Source organism: Chionomys nivalis, chromosome 21, assembly GCF_950005125.1.
Source record: "Chionomys nivalis chromosome 21, mChiNiv1.1, whole genome shotgun sequence".
Taxonomy (NCBI): domain Eukaryota; kingdom Metazoa; phylum Chordata; class Mammalia; order Rodentia; family Cricetidae; genus Chionomys; species Chionomys nivalis.
In genome coordinates, this window is record NC_080106.1 from 4,015,391 (window position 1) to 4,036,657 (window position 21,267).

Genomic DNA, 21,267 nt, shown 5'->3' on the forward strand with positions numbered 1-21,267 from the left:
ATTTGTGTAGCCGAGAAGATCTTTAAATAGACTCAGAGCCCCTGATTTCTGCAGCTTCATGATTTGTCTTTGTAGCCCACGTCTTGTCCTGACTGTCCAGGAGGTACTGCTGATGTGTAGCTGAGCCTCAGCATGGCCCATGCATCTCGGTGAGATGCTGATTGGCTTAGCTCTGCCGTGGTGGGTGGGGTGGTGGGTGGGACCCCTTGTGGTCAGACTCTTGGCTGTGCCTGGGGTCTCAGCAGTTTTCCCACTTAGTGCCCTATGTGTTAGGTACACACTGGTCCTTCAGTGTGTGCCAGGATATGAAAAGGGAAGGAAGATAGGGCAGTCATGCCACAGCTTTGGATAGCATTAGTCATATAAATAGGAAGATGAAAGTTCAGAGAAGTTGGCATTTCATACATATTTTTATAGCATTTTTGTTAGGAATACGTGTTTCTGTTTTTTCCAATGGCAGTGAAGCTATTTAGATTTTACATTGCTGGGTCAGTTTGGAGAATTTGTGTTTTATTTTACTAGGACATTGTTAGATTCCTATGGGTTTTCAAAATTTTTGTCATGTGGTTGCTCCAGGTATTCTTTTATGCTTATATTAACATAATAATGCTTTGAATATGTTCCTTTGTGTTTTCCTTCTATTTTGAAAACCTGTGTGGTCTTCCGTCTCTCTTGTTCTTCTGTGGGCTTGAGAAGAAGCAGGTTTTGTTTTTGTTTTTAAGTAGCTCTGACTTGCTTATCTTGTCCACATCTGTTGCATCAATTCTCCTCGGACATCTTACTGTCATCTCAAGTGGCTAGAGTAATGAGCACTCGGCTCCTGTCTATGACTCTAGAAGTTAGGTCAGTGGTTTGGAACTAGGTAATAGGGTGGGGGTCTCTTCACAGAAGGTCTATAAATTGATACTAAGAAGCTAAAAATTAGTTTCCTGGTATTACCTGTTGTGGATTCATGCAGCTCTGTACCAAACATTAAATGGGGTGGAGGCAGACACATGCGTGTACACATGAGTGTATGCCCCATGAGTGCTCACATAGAGGCCAGAGGAATCAGCCGCTTCTCTCCTTTAATGCCCTCCTCCTCATTTTTGAGACCTCACTGAATCTGGAGCTTGCCATTCTGGCTGCACTGGCTGGCCAATGAGTTCCTGGGATCCACCTGTTTCCATTTGCCAGTGCTGGGCCTACAGACTCTGAAAGCCGTGCCTGCTTTTGCATGGGTTCTCAGAACGTCAGCTCTGGTCTTCCTGCTTTCACAGCAGACACTTACCAGTGAGGCACCTTCCTGGCCCCAACCATTATACTTCTTAAGTTCAAATTTCATTGACTGTAAAAGCAGTCATCTAAAGAACTGGTGGGTTCTGCAGAAGCCCAGCTCGCTGAATCCCGTGCATTTCACTAGAAGAGGGGAGAGATTGTTTGCTTTTTTACCTCTGTTGTCAAGCTCTTGGTTTCCAGGGACTGGCTTCATAAAAGTCTAAATTGTGTAGGAAATAACAGCAATCTACAGCAGCCTACAGTCCTTTTAACAGTGGTAATTCTGGGTGGATTGAGAAGAGGCAGCCATTCCTCTGTCTTTCTGAGAACACAGGTCAGGATGTCCAGACATCTGCTTGTGTTTTCTCCCCTCGTCTGTCATATCCTAGCATCCCTTATTTCCACGGTTACATAATGACTCTGGGGTAACTAACATGAGGCCATACCCAGACTGAAAAGAAAGCTTTTTTTAGTACTAAGGACAAAGCAAAGCAGCTGCTACCCTAGGAAAATATCTGCACTTCTCAAGGATGCCCATCTATTCATCTTGGCTGCCAGGAGCGTTCCAGAAAGTTCTCACACTGTTTTGCTAATTGGGAGTTTAATCTTGTCCAGTGGAACTGTAGTTTGATATTATGCTTATGGGAAGGACAAGAGCTGTTTCTTTCTTGGGTCCATGAATAAGTCACCCAACCTGTCCTGAGCCGGGAAAGTATGTGGTGCTAGCAATATTTTTTGTGTGGTTAAAGAGAAAATACAGGCGAGACAGGGCAGAGTAGATGTGGTCCCATTTCTGCCAGTCTGTTCCGGCTGTTACGGTGTGTGGTGCCTGGAGTAGATCCTGCATCCTGGGAGCGTTTCTCTACAAGCGATGGTCTTGGTTCTGTGAGAGTTCCAGCCAGCCTTGCACAGCAGGATAGACAGGCACACCTCAGCATGCGAACAACGCAACATGCACACAGGAGTGTGAGAACATTGAGATGGGCAGAGGCAAGGGTGAGAGACGACGGAGAGCAGCCGGTAGGCCTGTGTTGTCCTGCACTGTTTTGGCCACAATTGACTGTTTTCTGTCTTTAAATTCAGGTGAAAGAAATGCTCATGGACAGGAGTCTTAACAAGCGCTACTGAAAAGGACAGAAGTGGGGGCAGTGACCTTGCAACCACTGGAATCACCTCTGCCATGGCTTTGGAAAAACGATGTTTTGAGGATGTTGTTTGCCTTTGGTAAGAAAGAAACTTCAGGCAACCGGCTTTTCTGTCTGTCTGTGATAGTGCCGTGTGATGACCTCGGAGGCGGGCTCACACTGTCCTTGCTGATGACTGCTTCTTGTCTCTGTGGACATGAGTGACCCAAGGCCAGCACAGGTAGAGAAGCACAAGCTTGGCAGAGCTGCTTTCAAATTCAAGGACTCGTCCAGAACCATGCAGTCTGATGATTATTTTGCTCGCAAATTTAAAGCCATCAATGGCAGCATGGGGCCCGCCACTTTAAACACCTCCAGTCCAAGTGAGGGCAGTGGAGGTGGCGGTGGGCCAGCCAACGGAACCCCAGCAGTGCCCAAGATGGGAGTGAGGGCCAGAGTGTCTGAGTGGCCTCCGAAAAAGGACTGCTCCAAGGACCTTGCTTGCAAGCCACTGTGGGAGAGCCGTTCTCAGTCCAGCTATGAGAGTGTTACCTCCATCATCCAGAATGGCCAGAATGACCAGGGTGACAGGCAGCAAGAGGAGCAGCTGGACCTGGACTTCGTGGAGGCAAAGTACACCATTGGAGACATCTTCGTCCATTCTCCCCAGAGAGGACTCCACCCCATACGACAAAGGAGCAACAGCGACGTTACCATTAGCGACATCGACACTGAGGATGTCCTGGACCAACATGCAGTCAACCCCAACACCGGCGCAGCCCTGCACAGGGAATATGGGAGCACTTCCTCTATTGACAGGCAGGGTCTGTCTGGGGAGAATGTTTTCGCCATGCTCCGGGGGTACCGCGTGGAGAATTACGACCATAAGGTTACCAGCTCCTTTGGGTTTCCAGATTTCTTTCCCTGTAACACCGCCATCTCTCCCAGCCTCCACGCTGCAACCCAGATCTCTAGAGGAGAGTTTGTCCGCATCTCGGGGTTGGACTACGTGGATGGTGGGCTCTTGATGGGAAGGGACAGAGACAAGCCCTTTAAGCGCAGGTTAAAATCAGAGTCAGTGGAAACATCACTCTTCCGAAAACTTCGGACAGTAAAGAGTGAACACGAGACCTTCAAGTTCACCTCTGACCTAGAAGAGGGCCGCCTTGACCGGGGCATCCGCCCTTGGAGCTGCCAGAGGTGCTTTGCCCACTACGATGTGCAGAGTATCCTCTTCAACATCAATGAAGCCATGGCCACAAGAGCCAGCGTGGGAAAGAGAAAGAACATCACCACAGGGGCCTCGGCTGCATCTCAGACCCCAGTTACCGCAGGCCCAGCTGGAGGCTGTGAGTCCCCACTGGGCAGCAAGGAGGACCTCAACTCCAAAGAGAACCCGGATGCTGACGAGGGTGACGGGAAGAGCAATGACCTGGTCCTCAGCTGCCCTTACTTCCGGAATGAGACTGGCGGGGAGGGCGACAGGCGCATCGCACTCTCCCGGGCCAACTCGGCCTCCTACAGCTCTGGGGAGAGCTGTTCCTTTGAATCATCCCTCAGCTCGCACTGTACCAACGCAGGCGTCTCTGTCTTGGAGGTGCCTCGGGAGAACCAGCCCATCCACAGGGAGAAGGTCAAGCGCTATATCATAGAGCATGTGGACCTTGGGGCCTACTACTACCGCAAGTTCTTCTACGGCAAAGGTAGGCACCTGGCTACCTTCAAGGACTCCAAGACTCTTACCTCACATTGCTGTTACTTAAATTCCTTTCCAAGGGGACACATATACAACATTTGCTCACTACCCCCACCCCATGTCCCAGTGACAAACCAAGGTGCAGTTCTTCCTGCATTCACCCTGGGGAACCAATGGCTCTCTTAGGCTTACAGAGTGTAGGTGAGGGGTTGTGAGCAGGTGTATGGGGGGCCTTCCAACAGCCATGTGGAAAGATCTGTGCCCAGCGTGGATGATTCCCGATGACTGCAGGGATGGAATCCCTCTTCCCTAGCTCTTGCCCTGTCCATGTGCTCTCGCCCCTCTCTGAGACCAGGCGCAGTTAGGGCACAGTTAACATACAGCCGATGGGGAGGAGCGGCTGGGTAATCAGATAAGGGTCCCATCGCCCTCCCTGCCAGCCCTTTTACAAAGACATCAGCAGTCAAAAGGCCCAGCTGTGATGATCTTTTGCAGGCAGGCATCACTGATCTGATGAAGACCGCAGCAGCTAGGCTCAGAGGACAGCCCTGTAAAACACACTACAGAGAAACTACCCAACACTTGAGGGAACAGCTTAAGAAGAGAAAGGATTTCTTTGGGTGTGGTTTCAGAGTTCAGCCCACAGTCAAGAGTCCTCTTGTTCTCAGGGTGGATGTGGGGACATGCTGTACAGAGAATTTCTTCATTGCACAGTGGACAGGAAGGAGGGAGGGAGGGACTGGGGACCAGGTATCATTTGCAGTGATGCAGCCCCAGGGACCTATGCTTCCAGGTCAGTTGTCCTCCTGAAGTTTCTGGGAACCACCAAAGCAGCACCACCAGCAGTGGTTGCTTTGCTTAGCACATCATCTGTGGAAGACATATTGGGATCTTATCAGGACTGTGTCTTCAGGGCCTTCCATGAGCTTTCCTGCATTTGAGCATCTTCCTCAGGGTTCCAGGGCCATGGCCCACTGGGCTTGGGTTGTCCTTGGTTAGGAACTGTCCACTGCAGCCTGTTAGGAGCCCCAACATCTGGGTGTGTTGATTCGTAATCCCACCAGGGGCATGCTTCTTCCTCCTCTGATGTCAGGCTTCATTTAGATTTTTCCCATCTTGCTAAACGTCCTGTGGTTATATCTGCCCGTGTTGTTCTTCTACACAGCTGCTAGCGCCGTGGAGACTGGGTGATTCTGTGGGGTTTCCTGCCGTTCTTTGTTCTTGTCTTGTTGATTCATAGATTGGATGTGGCAAAGCCCTACTGAAAGAATTTAGGGATTAATCAGATATGCCTGGTTCTGAAAATGGGATTACTTGGGCAGAGATAAAACGTTCCTTCTGGTGGTATTGCAAAAGTCTTTAATATAGTATAAAAGAAATTATTTTCCCTTTGGTTTGTCTGAAGTGTCTTCTCCATGGGTCTCAGTTACATGTGCACCCCTGTCCCCATTCTCTACTCTTTCTTCTTTGAGTGCAGTGCTTGTCACAGTAAAGGTCCGGAACCTCTAAACTGTGTTTCAGTCTGTTAGCTAACTGACACACTCACTGCCCTGCCCATCCCTGGGGACCCAGTTATTAGACATGTAGATAACTGGTCTCCAGGAAGAAGTCAATTGCTTTTGGCTTTCAAAATGAGACCACGGAGGAGCAGCCTTCCTCAACAAGGCTGTAGTTATAGCTGAAAGCAGGCATTTGAATTAATCTAGATTTGTTACACTCTATAGTCCATAAGTCGCTTAGCTTCTGGGCAGCTGAGTGCTGGAGAATTTAGGACATCAGGATTCTATGGTCCTGTTGTGCAAACGCTTACAGCTTCCCACTCAAATTGTGTCTCACATCCAAAGTATGTGTGAGAAGAGCCATTGCCACCACTGGACTTAGTAGAGGCCTCAGGGTCTGTCCCAGGAGGTGGTTTCTAGTCTGGTCCGTGCTCATCTGTCACTTGTTTGGAAGACCTCTGCAGTGGCTTACTTCCTCTGCCCTTTCTGCAGAGCATTGGGCACGACACTCTCAGAGTATTTAGGTCAGTACACGAAATAAATTAATAAGCTCCCGGAAATAATTTGTATGTACACACCCTAGAGTGAATGGTGAGGGATCCAGCTGTGCTAGCTGGCAGTGCCAGCGTCTTGGCTCCATCTCTGATTAGGGGCTTAGATGAGGACATAGGAAGTAGCTGGAAAGCCAAGTTCTAGACTGTTCAGTAAAGCCAGCAGAATGAGGGAATGTGTGCAGGCCCTGAGGTCCCTTGCTCCCATAACTGTCTCCTGAGAAGCCTGGTGAACCCCAGCTGAGGAGGATGTGACCTCAAGAAAAAGATGTAGGGCTTCAGTGCAGAGGGGACTCCTGCTTCCTCGGGACTTAGCTCCTTGCCTGTGACCCAGTGTGAGATAAAATTGTCAGCAAGAGTGTCTGCATGGAGTTAGTAGGGACCAGACATTGGTGACCAGAGTCCTGAGGGCTCAGTTGTACAGACTAGCCTAACCCCAAAAAGCCATAGTCACTGGACAAGGCAGAGCAGGGTGCTCCTACAAGCTTGCCAGCAATTGGATGGCACTGGGCTTGGAAGCAGCCCCACCAGGACAGGCTGAGGCTGGGCTCCACAAACAGCTGCTTGCCTCCCTCCCTTCAAGGCTCTCCTCTGTGGCTCGCAGGGCACCTGTTGACCACCTCTAAAGCACCTCCTGTTTTCTTCTTTGTTCCTTGTGAAACTCTCGGTACTGTGGGTTGTCTGATGTGTGGACTTTGTAAGTATTGGGCCATGATGTGCAGAGGTGGCTCCTGAGCCAGGATGTGTCTCAGGTCAGTCACTAAAGGATAAACAAAGCCAACAGCATGACCTGTCCAAACAAGGCATCCTCCTAAGAGTTTGAAGGAAAACGGGAAATGGCTGTAAGCATGGCTAGAGCAATAGCACCCCTCTCTCTGCTGTAGCAGCAACAGCACCCCTCTCTCTGGTGAGGACTGGGAGGAAAAGTCGGGGCCTTACTGCACGCTGTCACTGTCCTCCCGCTGGGGCTTTTCCTTGGTAGCCCAGGCCACTTGGAAGAGTCCTGCAAATATCCCAGATTTAGCTCTTGACACTCGTGGACTCCTGTGCAGCAGCGTCTTCAGGGTGTGTTTCCGGTGGATGGAGCTGACAGCCATGAGGCCATGCTCTCCCTCTGTCTCCCTTAGCGTCTTTCCTGTTGCCATGCTGAACCTCCTCTCTGTCCATCATGGATGGGAAGTCAGGGCAGCAGGAGCCTGAAGCAGCTGCCACATCATACTCACAGTCAGGGAACAGAGGGAGGAATTCAAGCCAATAGCCAGCTTGTTCTCCATTCTATCCAGACCAGGATTCCTGTCTGGGGAATGGCCCCACTCTCAATTAAGATGGATCTTCCTATATCGATAAATGTAATGCCCAAAGTCCCATCTTCCAGGTGATTCTACATTTTTGTGAAGTTGACAACACCAGCCTTGATACTCTCCTTCCCTCGCGTTCTCCTCTCCCGCCTCACTTTCTCTTCCTTATTTCCTCCCTCCCTTCTTTATGAAATGGCACCTGACAGGACATGTTTGATTTCTTCCTGTCTATCAGCTTCCTGTAGGGGTGGAGGCCACTTGGAAGGGTTTTGGAGTGCCATGAGGCTCCTGTGGTGATGGCAGGGGCATTACCCAAGTGAAGCTGCCCCAGGGCACCCTCGCATCCTTCCGCATCCTTCCGATTTGTCACCTCTCACTGCTGCTCCACCCGGCTCTTTATGATCGCTCCCCTTCTCCAGCGCCAGCTAGCTTCCTCTGCAGCATGAAGAGTTTAGTCTGGGCCGGAGCTGGGGCCGTTTGTCCAACACCTGCCTGCCGTACACAAGACCCTAAGTTCACTAGCCCATACTGACCAAAGCAAAGCAAACAGGAAACCTCCACTAGCCCTCTTCTGTCACTGCACCATCTGACTACGTGGAGATGATGGGCCTCGGGAACTGCCCCTTTGACCTAAGGCTCAAGTGCCATCCATTGTCCACGGCTTGGACGTCCACACTTGATAACCAAGGACTGCGGGTGGGACAGGTGGGACACTCCTGGGTTCTTACCCCACATAGCCCTATCTGTAAGTGAGCTAGTGACTCAGATGTCCTGTAAAGGGCTTAGAGCAGTGCCTGTCACCCAGCCTGGTCCCTTCCTCTCTTGAAAGAGGCCATTGTCCCAGCCACAGGCAGGCACAGCCTTAAAGGGCACTACTTTGTTCTGATGGTGAAGAGATGAGGAGAGAAGCAGGAGGGGGCAGGGATGGGGCTAGGAGTGTGTCTGGTGACACCTGCCACCTGGTTCCAGACACGCTACTCCAGTGTCACTAGGTGCAGGGCTGCGGTGGAGGGGTTCTTATGAATCCTCTGAACTCGGTGCTGAATGATTCACGACTGTGTCTCCTTTGAATTTCATGCCCCCTGCCTCTTCTTCCAGTTTTATAGTCAGTGACTGAAGCAACAGGGAGTTGGACACTTAGATTCACATGAACGGAGACATGTGACACCTAACAATATGTGTGTTTCTAAGACCCATGTTCCTCCCTGAGAGGACACCATGGACAGGCTCTGCATAGCCTCTCTCCCTGGCCCCATTGAGTCGAGGAGCTCCTAGCAGGAGGAACTACCCAGTTGTACTTGGGACTCTGGCACCAGGGGACATTTCCACGCACTTGCTCTCTACTGCTGCAGTGAGGGCCGTGAGAACTTGCAAAGGCCTCTTCCCACTGGACCTCAGCAGGTCTCAGGTCAGCCGTGGGGAAACAGGATGGAGATGCTGCTGTCTCTGTGAGCCTTGCTTGGCGGCCCAAGCAGAGAGCTGGGGACACTAGCAAGGCCTCTTGGGTGTGCTTAGGTCCAGGCTTAGTGCCCCTCCTGGCTGAGAATGCACAGAAGCTGGACAGGTGGGCCTCACCCGCAGCCCGGATCTCGGGTTTCCTCAAAGGTGTCCTCCTCCTCTTGAGAACTTGTTGTTGAAAGCTGCAGTGAGCAAAGGCAGTTGGGACGGCCTCAGCTCCTAGTCTTCTCTACACTTTTCTCTGCTCCCCTCCCTGCCTCTCCCCTCCCCTCTGCCCTCTCCCATGATCCCCATGCTCCCAATTTACTCAGGAGATCTTGTCTTTTTCTACTTCCCATGTCGATTACATCCATGTATGTCTCTCTTAGGGTCCTCATTCTTGTCTAGGTTCTCAGGGATTGTGATTTATAGGCTGGTTTTCTTTGCTGTATGTCTAAAAAAAAATCACTTATGATGAGTACATGTGATAATTTTCTTTCAGGATCTGGATTACCTCACTCAATATGATATTTTCTAGATCCATCCATTTGCCTGCAAATTTCAAGATGCCATTATTTTTTTTCTGCTGTGTAATACTCCATTGTGTAAATGTACCACATTTTCCTTATCCATTCTTCAGTCGAGGGGCATTTAAGTTGTTTCCAGGTTCTGGCTATGACAAACAATGCTGCTATAAACTTAGTTGAGCATATGTCCTTGTGGCATGATTGAGCATCCTTTGGATATATACCCAAAAGTGGTATTTCTGGATCTTGAGGAAGGTTGTTTCCTAATTTTCTGAGAAATCACCACACTAATATCCAAAGGGGCTGTACCAGCTTGCACTCCCACCAGCAATGCAGGAGTGTTCCCTTTACCCCACATCCTCTCCAGCATAAGTTGTCATCAGTGTTTTTGATCTTGGCCATTCTTACAGGTGTAAGATGGAGTCTCAGAGTTGTTTTGATTTGCATTTCTCTGACGACTAAGGGTGTTGATCAGCTCCTAGTCTTATCTGTCCCTTATGACATACTGTTGTATGTGTATGTTGGCGGGACCACCGTCCGTCTCAATGCTGTGCTGGCACCCCCTTGTCACTTGTTTGGTCTTTAGCACATGTATGTATGTGTGTGTTTGCAGGTGCATGGTTGTACATCTGTGTTTGTGCATGTACACATGTTTGCCTATGCCTTTGGAGGCCTGAGGTTGACATCGGGGCCCTTCTGGACTCTTCACCCTTCCTTTAGAGACAGGGTCTCCCAGTTGAAAGCAGCGCTTATTGACGTCATCATCTGACTAGCCAGCTTGCTGTATAGAGACTCCACCCCATCTCTGCCTCTTCCTACTGAATCAGGAATTGCATTTCAGTGGAACTCAGTAATCTAGTCTTCATGCGTTTTGTTTATGGTAATGCATTTTATGGACTGAGCCATCTCTGCAGCCCGTGGCTTAGTTTTGCCTCTTATGTGCAGTTATCCTCCGAAGCTGTTTATGGAAGTGCTGTTGCCAGGTGGTTTCCATTGTAACATTCGCAGCAGACCATTTTCTACAGTGTCACTTAGCCCTGCTCCTTCAGCCCCATCTGAAACGTGGCTCCTCGTTTGTTTTGTATGATTATTTCCCTCCAGTGCTGTGGGCTTTCCAAGCTCAGTAACAATACTTTGTTAAGTTTGGGTAGGAGACGTGTGGAGCACCAATACTTCAGTTTTCCTGTATGGAGACACGTTGACAAAGCAGACAGCCTTTGCAGGACATAGGTTCCTCAGGGCTGGCGGTGACTTCCCGTGGTCTGCTGAGGTGGGATCTTCACCCACCCATCTGTCCCACTGCTGTTGTACTGTGTCCCCTGCTCCTAGAGCACAGCGGTGGACAGTGACTGGAAATGCAGGCACGCAGCTGCATAGAGAGTAGGGTGCTATACAATCTGTCTTAGGAGTTTTGGAGAGTCACCAGCTATGGCATGTCACCTCAGTCAACAGCATGCAGAAACAAAGTGACCAGCTAGTTGTTGAAAGGCAGAGACCTGGTGAGCTGCATTACAGGAGACAGTCCTCTGCATGGGCTGAGCCTGCTGCATTACAGGAGACAGTCCTCTGCATGGGCTGTGCCTGCTGCATTACAGGAGACCGTCCTCTGCATGGGCTGCGCCTGCTGCATTACAGGAGACAGTCCTCTGCATGGGCTGAGCCTGCTGCATTACAGGAGACAGTCCTCTGCATGACTGAGCCTGCTGCATTACAGGAGACAGTCCTCTGCATGACTGAGCCTGCTGCATTACAGGAGACAGTCCTCTCTGCATGACTGAGCCTGCTGCATTACAGGAGACAGTCCTCTCTGCATGGGCTGCGTCTGCTGCATTACAGGAGACAGCCCTCTGCATGGGCTGCGTCTGCTGCATTACAGGAGACAGTCTTCTGCTGCATGACTGCGCCTGCTGCATTACAGGAGACAGTCCTCTGCGTGGGCTGCGCCTGCTACATTACAGGAGACAGTCCTCTGCATGGGCTGAGCCTGCTACATTACAGGAGACAGTCCTCTGCATGGGCTGCGCCTGTGGCATCTATGGCCTTGCAGTGTCCCTTACCACTGAGTACCACAACCTAGCAAAGCCTCTCTCACCTGTCTTTTCAGAGTGCCTGTCCTTTCCTGCTCAGCTCCTTGGTGACTTGCTAATTAATCTCCACTGCAAAGTCTACACACAGCCTTGAGCTGGGGTCCCGGGGCACCCCAGTCCTTTTTCTTTGTTGGAGTTAAGAATTTTCCCCTTTCCTCGATGGAATATCCAGGGTACTCCCCCAAGATGCTGCGATTCTTGTTTCCCACTCTGCAATCTTGTTAACCATTTTTTTTTTATCATGTTCTGTTATATTTGAGTGATGTGTGGATTTTCATTGAACTTATCAACAGCCTTCTCACAGCGTCCATGCTGCCAGGGAAGGATTTCATTTGATTCACTCTTGAAACAATTTTGTGGAAATCATCAGCTCATTGGTTTGGAAATAAGGCGGGGGGGGGGGGGTGGGGGGTGGGCTGAATGCACACAGCTGAGAGGAATTTGCTCAAAGCCGCTCCAGAGTGGCAGGGCTTCTCAGGATGAAATTCTCAGGTCTTTCCTGAAAGGGAGTCAGGATGTCCTTTGAAAGCCTTGCCTTTGTTTCCTCTGGGGAAGTGGGGGAGGGAGCATAGGCTGTGTTCACATCTTCATGGTCTGTGGGCATGCTCTATATAAGAGCTAGGCAGCATGTTCTCAAATCCAGGGAAACATGTTAATTTCTTTAGAAACATATGCAGGCATCCTGCAGCTCTCTTGCTGAAACCAAAGGCACTGTGAGGTTCCTAGCAAAGACTAGTGGGGCATAACCGCTGTGCAGTCTGCAGGGTAGTCATGCTGCCTGTGGACCATGGGAACCTCACTTCTGCATGTGAATTCAGAAACACCCACATGCGAGTGAGCCAGAGCCAAAAATGGAAGCAAGATGTGGCTTCGGCACAGGTCAGAAAGAGCTGTCAGGAGGGACGGACTCCTCTTTATTCTCTTGTTCCCTAGTTTGTGTCCTTGTTATCTTTAGGGAAAGAGCTAATAGTTTCTTCAGTTTTTCAAAGTATAACTTCTGATTCAGTGGAGGATTATGTGCCACTGTGCCCCTAAAAAGACTGAGCACAACCGAATCTTCCCAGGGGGTCACCTGAGAGCATACCAGTGGAAACTCAGATCTAAAGTCTGCGGCAGCCTGTTTGGAAACAGAAGTTTGAGAATTTGAAATATATATATGTTTATGGCAGATATATGTGTATATGCATACATATATGTGTGTGTATTTATGTATATATACATATACACACACATGTTGTGTGTGTGATAGATTCTAAAACACCACAAACCTGGGATCAAATCTGAAGAAAGGGAAGTGACCACTGCAGAGAGCTACAGAGTATTGCCAAGAACAGTAGAGCCCAAATCTGTAGGGCAGTTAGCTGCAGCTTGGACAGTTCTGTGCTGATACATGTGTGCTATACCGAGGGTTAGTACAACGCCCTGGACCCCTTTTCACCAGTGCGTCCTTGGGAGTAACAAGAACCACTTAGGAAACAGTTCACTTCCTATTACTGATCTTAAACTCCTGCTTCAAGTCACAGATCTGCTCAGCTTCTTCAACCCTGATGTGTGTTTGGTGACACTGGAGTTAAGGCTATGACCATTATCTTGCTTGGTGTCAGCACATACTATATCCCACATACAGGTTTTTTCCATTCTGAAACTGACTCACCTTCTCACCAAACGTAGCCTTCTTGCTGCTTCTGACTCTGCCTGGTCCCAGAAAGACAGAATACCTGTGCTACACTAGTCTGCTTCCCCAGTCAGAAGGACAGAATACCTGTGCTACACTAGTCTGCTTCCCCAGTCAGTATAGAAAGAGTGCTTTTATATCAAAGCCAATCGGGGCAATGTTGAATGGAGTAGACCAGGTGCTTTGACTTCAGAGCTCTCCAGCAGTTCTCAGAGCACTGAACCGCAGCTTGCAGAGCCTTGCAGAGTTTGCAGGGTTCCCTAACTCAAAAACCAAGAGTTGGGAAAGATTGACAGAAGCCTAGAAGGTGGCATCCAGAGGGAATGAATGTGATGTTTCATAAGAGTGAAGAAAAACTCCACGTTTAAGGAAACAACCCTTGGAGAACTGACCAGGCTGTGGTTCGTAAAGAACTCACATCTGTACCTGTTCTGCACGTGGTTCTGTGTGATATGGCTGTGAATGACGGGTGCACTCTAACCTGCATTAACGGGCATGTGGACTACTGCTCTGCACAGCCCACCGCCTCTGTCATGCTGCCGTAAGTCGGGCTGTTTCTGGAGAGACATCAGTGTAGAGACTGCAGCGGGACATGGTAACCCTCAGTGAAGGGTCTGCGGTCCAGCAAGAGTTGTTCACAGAGCGAGGAGTGTCCGCACTGGAAGGATTCCTGCCAGGAGGTTCACATCATGAGTGAAGATTGCTTCCTTGAATGTTCCTGTGTCCCCACTGCTAAATGTCACCTGGCATGTGGCTATAATGAAGACGAGTGAAGGCTGGTGACTATCCATTAGAAAATGTATCCTGTGGCACCCTGTGCCTAAGAGATGGGACACCCTGGTGCCCATTCCTGTTATGGTGTTGTTTGGTTTGGGTCTCATTCAAGGGCCAGGGATTTATGGGAAAGAAAAGGTGAACTGGCATCTCGGTGGAGGGGGTTACTGTGTTTGTAGGACCAGTGACCTTCACAGCCCAGCAGTCGTCATGTGTTCCCTGTCACCAAGTTTCTCCTTAGACACTAGAGACAGTTTGATGACTCCACTAATGGCTAGGATCACTCTGGGGTAACCTCAGGAGTCTCTTTCAGTCAGAGGAGGTCAGCATCTGTGTGGAGGGAGCAGCACCTGGCAGCCGTCAGCGATGACTGTGGAGGAGGCATGTCTCTCCACAGTGCTGGGGACGGTCGCCCATCCTGCTGATGGCAGCTTTGGGGTGTGGGCCCTCGTGACCCTGAGAGTGAAGAGCAGAGAGGTAGTGAGTGAGGCAGCAGGACCGGATAGCATTTCCAGATAGGGAACAGGAAGGGTGCTCTGTGCGCGGGATCATGGTGCAGCCTCGTGGCGCTCCCCTGGGGACATACGTGAACCAATGCTGCAGCGTTGCTCTCCCCCGTAACTCTGCTCCTTTGAATCCCAGAGCACCAGAACTACTTTGGAATAGATGAAAACCTTGGCCCCGTGGCAGTCAGCATCCGGAGGGAGAAGGTGGAAGATCCCAAGGAGAAAGAAGGGTCCCAGTTCAACTACAGGGTGGCCTTCAGGACCAGTGAGGTGAGAGGCTGCTGTGGAGTCCGCCCTCGTTGCCACTTTGTTAAACTTTGGAAAACCTAATTTTCTTATCAGTCATCTAACGCTTAAGGACTCTGAGAGGGGTTACGTGATTTTTATCCTGAGTGAGTACTTGGAAGCCTGTCCTGGATCTTAGGTAGCTGTAATCTTACTGCCAACTTACCTATAGCATGGTAAAGATGGCAGGTTCTCGGACTGAGACATGAGGATGAATGTGAGCTGCATAGTTAGTACCAGAATTTGGAAATGCATTTAAAACCAAATGCAAGAGATGAGGCGGCCTGCAGTGGGTCTGACAGGCACCTATAACCAATCTGACTACATGTCCATCCAGCCCATGCCATGGCAAAGCAGCTTGTTGTGCCTGCCTGGTCTCATACAAGTAAGATTCGAGATCACTGGACATATGGTCCAGCTAGGCCTGAGTCCTCTGTCCCACACAATTAGAGTGGGCCCCATTTGGCAGACTGTCCAGAATGTGCCAGCTGACCATGTTAGGTCAGACAAAAAAAAAGAAAAAAAGAGGCTTTTCTGATTTCCTTTGTTTCTGTAAGCACGATGACCCTGTATGTCTTAGCTGATATATGCAGGTGTCCTGGTTTCCTGGGCTCGGTACTGACTATGTCCATATGGGGTAAGCCTATTCCTTGAGTGACAGCTTTGAAGACAGACCTGTGCAGACTAAAGTTTAAGATAATAATGTAAATAATTGATGAAGCCAGTTGTCTTGATGTCCGTCACACTCGTCACCTTCCCTGAGGTCTGTGGACAGCATGGCTCGTGCAGGTCACAGGCTTTATGAGTGCACAGAGAACATTGTACATGCCAGGTATCCCCGTGGCCACATTTACTTGGACCACACGGCAGTGGCTGTTCCCTATCAGGACAGCTTGGAATGGTGACCCAGGTGTCTTACTTACTTTGCTGTTGCTGTGAAGACACCATGACCAAAGCAACATCAAGGAAAACATTTATTGGGACTCATGGTTACTAAGGGTTAGAGTCATGATCATCATGGTAGGGATGGGGCATCTAGCAAGCAGGCAAGCATGGCACTGTAAGAGCAGCTAGGAGCTCATATCCTGATCTACAAGCAGGAGGCAGAGAGCTAACAGAATGGCATGGGCTTTTGAAACCTCAAAGCCAACTCCCAGTGATACACCTATTCCAACATGGTCACACCTCTTAATCCTTCCCAAACAGTTCCACCAGCCAGGCACCAAGCATTCAAATATGTGCCTATGGGGACCATTCTCATTCAGAACACTAGGCTTCCAAGCAGTAGAACAAAACGTGAGACTGGGTCCTGTGGTCCCATCTCAGCCACCCACATGCACCCCCAGGAGTGCTTGGCATAGATATTAATCAGAAGACAAGAAAGGAGAAGGGGATAAACAGAAATGCAGAGACTGGAGGAGGGGGATGTACTGTGTGGGCTTATCCCGGGTCCCTCCTCAGTAGCCTTCCCATGGGGTTTCAGGACTTCAGGTCAATTGTGTTGCTCGGCCTTGTTTCCTTCATTCTTAGGTTCTCCTCTGTTTGTCTGATCTGTTTGCCCCTCCTGGTGCCCTCCTGTTCTTCTGTAGTGTTGTTGATAAAAGGAATGTTGATTTGTTTCAGTCGGAGTGTCTCGCTTCCTTGCTAAACTATTAGACCCCTTGTGAGTAACCAGCACCAGGTACTAACTGGAGTCTCATTTGTCCCAGCTCACAACGCTGAGAGGAGCGATCCTAGAAGATGCTGTCCCCTCCACAGCCCGACATGGAACTGCCCGGGGTCTGCCCCTCAAGGAAGTCCTGGAGTATGTTATCCCAGAGCTGAGCATCCAGTGCCTGCGGCAGGCAGCCAGCTCCCCCAAAGTCCCGGAGCAGCTGCTCAAGCTGGATGAACAAGGGGTGCGTACAGTGTGTGGCCAGAAAGTTCATGCAAACCTTAGCTGTGTGGGACACACACATACACACACATGCACAGGGGCACACACCGCCAGCTCGCCTTTCTCTAAAGATGTGGTCTTACTGTATCTTTGGCTGGTCTTGAACTCAGAATCCTCCTGCCTCAGTCTCCCAGGTAGCCAGAATTATAGACATTAGCTTCTACACCAGGCTCTCATGTTCTTTCTTTGAGACCATTTATTGCAAATGTCTCCAAGTAAAGCGTATGACCCCAAGACCAATCTAGAAAATCCCATAGAGGGTAAATTTTCCCCAAACCATGTGGTTCTGCTTTTCAGGAGCAGAGTGGCAAAACCACATGGCAACTGTGGTCTGCTATGTCCTCACCGAGTAAGGCAGATGGTTGTGAGGTCATAAGCCAGGCAGGTCCAGAAGCCATGCCTGGCCTTTTCAGACCTTGGGTGAATACCATCTTAGAATTGGACGTCAGCAAACTGATATTGGAGGCAGGGCTCCATGGCCTTGTCTTCTAGTTTGGCCATGTTGAGATGGCTGTGTGTTGTGATGATGTTTGGACCTGAGTGCCAGCTGAACTTTCAGCTCTGGCAACTCCTCCTGTGTCCTGGACGTCAAGGACTGTTGAGAAAAGAGGCTGTTTATTTTACTCCTACCAGAGATGTATTTTACCGTCACCCTGCCAACTCTGCCCTCTTACTCCAGGCACTGCTGTTCTGTTTATTTTCCTGAAAGCAAATCTGCCTGTGAGGGCACTAGCACAACAGAAAAGCTCAGACATTTAACTGCTGATTAACCTTGCCGTGGCTCCTCTTGCTTGGGTTCTGTAGCACTTGTGCTTCCCTCTGATTGGCTCCTGGCCATCTCACTTCCCTTCAGGACACAGTCAGGTGAAGAGAGTGTAGCTTGTTCATTTTCTTTGCTGGATTTGGTAAGATGTTTCAAGCAAGGAGACAGAGCACTGTGAAAAGCTGAAAAGCTGAAAAGCAGTTACAATGCGAGGCCTTGGGGTTTTAACACATTGTCTTTATAAACTTACCTCCCAGCTTATATAATGCCATTTTTTTCCATTTTTAGAAGTGTGTATGCACGTGTGTATGCGCACGCCAGTACCTGAGAAAGCTAAAGAGTGTCAGAAACCCTGGGGCTGGGATTGTGAGCAGTTGTGAGCCATCCCACATGGGTGCTGGGAGTTCAGATTCTCTGAAAGAACAGCAGACGCTCATAACCAGTGAGCCATCTCTCCAACTCCCACTTCCTTTTTGTTCTTTAAAGATTTTTTTTTTGGCCGGGGACTGAAAAAGCATGGGACAAAACCGGTCTCGCTGAACATAATGGACAATGAGGACTACTGAGAACTGAAGAACAATGGCAATGGGTTCTTGATCCTATTGCATGTAATGGCTTTGTGGGAGCCCAGGTAGTTTGGATGCTCACCTTAATAGACCTGGATGGAGGTGGGTGGTCCTTGGACCTCCCACAGGGCAGAGAAACCTGCTTGCTCTTTGGGCTGAGGAGGAAGGAAGACTTGATTGGGGGAGGGGGAGGGAATGGGAGGTGGTGGCGGGGAAGAGGCAGAAATCTTTAATAATTAAATTAATTAATTAATAAAAAAAATCAGCAAGAAAAAAAAATAAAAGACAGTATGATACTATAAGGATAGATATTTCTGAAAATTATTAAATACCTTCTCTGGGATAAAAAAAAAAGATTTTTTTTTTTTATTTTTATGTATGTGAATGTATGCACACCAGAAGAGGGCATCAGATTCCCTAAAACTGGAGTTAGAGGTGGTTCTGAGCCATCATGTAGGTACTGGGAATTGAAGCTGGATCCTCTACAGAGCAAGTGTTCTTAACTACTGAGCCATCTTTACTACATACGTTGCCTTTTTCTCCTTAAAGAGGCTGTTCTGATTTATACATTAGGAAATCCATAGGTTGGCCTCTAAGAAGAGTTACCTAAAGAATGGCCAAGATCAAAAACACTGATGACGATTTATGCTGGAGAGGATGTGGGGTAAAGGGACCGCTCCTCCATTGCTGGTGGAAGTACAAATTGGTACAGCCCCTTTGGATGTCAGTATGGCGATTTCTCGGAAAATTAGAAAACAGTCTACCTCAAGACCCAGCAATTCCACTTTTGGGTATATACCCAAAGGACGCTCAGTCATACCACAAGGACATGTGCTCAGCTATGTCCATAGCAGCATTGTCAGTGTACTAGGAGGAGGAAAAGTGAAGTGCCATTTGACATTTTTTTAGTTTTCTAAAAGAGGCCAGGTGACAATAGGTCACTTCCTAAATAGCATTAGATTGCTGCAATCTTGTAGTAAATGGTTCTGGGTCCCTAGAAGCATTTCTTTCTCAGTTCCATCTTGCTGGAGAACAGATGAGGGAGGTGAATAGTGGTGACCACCCATGAGTGTAGCCCTGTTCCTGGCCATGCTGTGTGTGTCCCTCTATCTACAGGATCTAGATTCTGATTCTGTCATTACATTTCCCAAAGGTCTTGGTCCGTACAATGCAGGTCTAGTGGTTGGAAACACCATTCCCATTTAGTTTGGATTTAGACGCAATTTGGGTTTTCTTGGATGCATGGAAGACAGTGAAATCGACAGCATAGTGTTGAGCAGGGAGCTGCCACCCTTGGCCTGCATAAAGACCCAAGGAGTGCCGGGACTTCACCAGGTGTGGGGAGTCAGGGCGTGCACGCAAGCCCACGGGGGGCTCGGCTCAGCCAGCTTGAAACCACACCTGTGGGGTCACAGCCATGCAAGTGATGGCCTGTTCTAGAGTTTACTGGTGGGCGCTGCAGTTGAGATTTTCTGGCCATGGTAGAGTAAGTACAGAGTACATGTTTGGAACCTTTTGACGTCACTCTGGCCTTGCTGAGGTCAACCACCTCGTCCCTAAAGCTCTGAAGATCTAAGCCATCTCCAAGCAACTCAGAGACCGCTGCTATTCGTAAAGAACAACAAAGTTTTGTCAAATTGAGTTTGTTGATTTTTTTTTCCCCTTTGGGGGAAAAAAATCCCATTTGACCCCAGTAAAGAATAAGCCCTTAATGCCAGGTGCTCAGTAGCAGCTGCTTAACCTCTGGAAGCCACAGTCCAGGCCAAAGCCATTGTGGTCTGTGTGATGAGGAGCTTGTGGCTCCACGCTCCACACCCACCCTGGTTCCTGTCAGCACCCATCAAAGAGACAGCGAAGCTTCCGCAGCCTGCTGAGGTCACCCAGGAAGCACCACTCTCTCTCACCGTGGATACTGAAGCAGCTGAGACTGTTACTGTGCTCTGACTCTAAGAACTGCCTGTCATTCTGCCTCGCTTTGCTGCTAGAGTTGGCTGTGGGGTTCAGTTAGAGGCTGAGTTTCCCATCTCAGTTCCAAAGGCCAACCTGCTGTGGAGCCGCATCTGCAGAGCTGGTGACGTCTGAAGGTCAGTCTCTCAGGCTTCGCTGCTGCTGGAGGACCAAGGCCTCTGCTGCCAGGACCGAGAAGCTGATCTTTGGGGGCCGGGAGAAGCAAGTGCTGAAGTTAGAACTAGTTTCTTTCTGGTTCTGGAGGAAATCAGCAGCTTCCACTTTGACACGGTATTGACTGTGACGTAGGATTGTGGCAGGAACTGTTCAATGGCTGCCACAGCTCTTTCTGGAGTCTCGTGTCTGTGGCCAATGTTTTCTTTTCAAAACAGTCAAAATGTGAGAAATGACTGTAACTGTACAACCAAACGTACTTTGGTGGAGACAAAACATTGTCTATGCATGCACACGTATTGCAGTTCTCGTTGGAATTCTTCCCTTACCAGACCGTAATTTGATTTGATTTCTCTCCTCTCGGCCAACATTTTCCCATGAATGATCAAATAAATTACAGAAGAAAAAAACAAAAGAGCCGGAGAAGAGAAAATTTTTCTGAGTCCATGGCCTTACCCTTTCCTGAACTTGGGAGATAACCCTAATTCTGCTGTGAAGTGTGTTAGACGAGGCATTCACACAGTTGCAGTTTCGCTTTGTGTCTGCACAGGGCTGCCCACTCTTTCTCAAACCCCACACGGCGCTGGCCACAGACAGTGTTTCTTAGGGTTTCACTCTTCTCTAGCTGTATCCTAGGGTTTCTGGACTTGGTTCCTGTTTGTAACATCTTGCACAATGAGAGTCGCTTTTGGGACTTTCTCCAGCATGCTTTCCTGGGAACCAGATCCCGGGCTTCCACAGCTTTAACTTGGCTAGAAGCGAGCAGGTTTGGCCTGGCTGCCAAGTTCATCATGTTTCCTCTCATTTTAGCTGAGCTTTCAGCACAAAATCGGGATCCTGTACTGCAAAGCCGGGCAGAGCACGGAAGAGGAGATGTACAACAACGAGACCGCAGGGCCAGCCTTCGAGGAGTTCCTGGACCTCCTCGGCCAGAGGGTGCGGCTGAAAGGCTTCAGCAAGTACCGCGCACAGCTGGACAATAAGAGTAAGCACCTCTGCGAGTTGGAGTTACGGTGTTTGTGCGCACGTGTGTGCAAATAGCCTGTGTAGCTTGTGTTTGTGTATGTGTGAGTTTCTGTGGTTTTGTGAGTGTATGTTTACATGCGTGTATATGTGAGTGGCCTGTGTATTTACATGTGTGTCTTTATACACATTTAAAAACAAC

The 21,267-nt window shown here is 49.2% G+C and overlaps 1 protein-coding gene across 5 annotated transcripts in view; it reads left to right on the plus strand.

Moving 5' to 3' along the window:
• Sipa1l2 (signal induced proliferation associated 1 like 2) overlaps positions 1–21,267 on the plus strand; it is a 158,754-nt gene that overhangs the window by 76,157 nt on the left and 61,330 nt on the right. For all 5 annotated transcript variants that reach the window (XM_057753431.1, XM_057753433.1, XM_057753434.1 and 2 more), the window contains exons 3-6: positions 2,341–4,084; positions 14,568–14,701; positions 16,426–16,614; positions 20,913–21,087. In XM_057753431.1, the coding sequence (XP_057609414.1) occupies positions 2,599–4,084; positions 14,568–14,701; positions 16,426–16,614; positions 20,913–21,087 (1,984 nt within the window). In that variant the 5' untranslated portion in view covers positions 2,341–2,598. The remainder of the gene's footprint in view (positions 1–2,340; positions 4,085–14,567; positions 14,702–16,425; positions 16,615–20,912; positions 21,088–21,267) is intronic.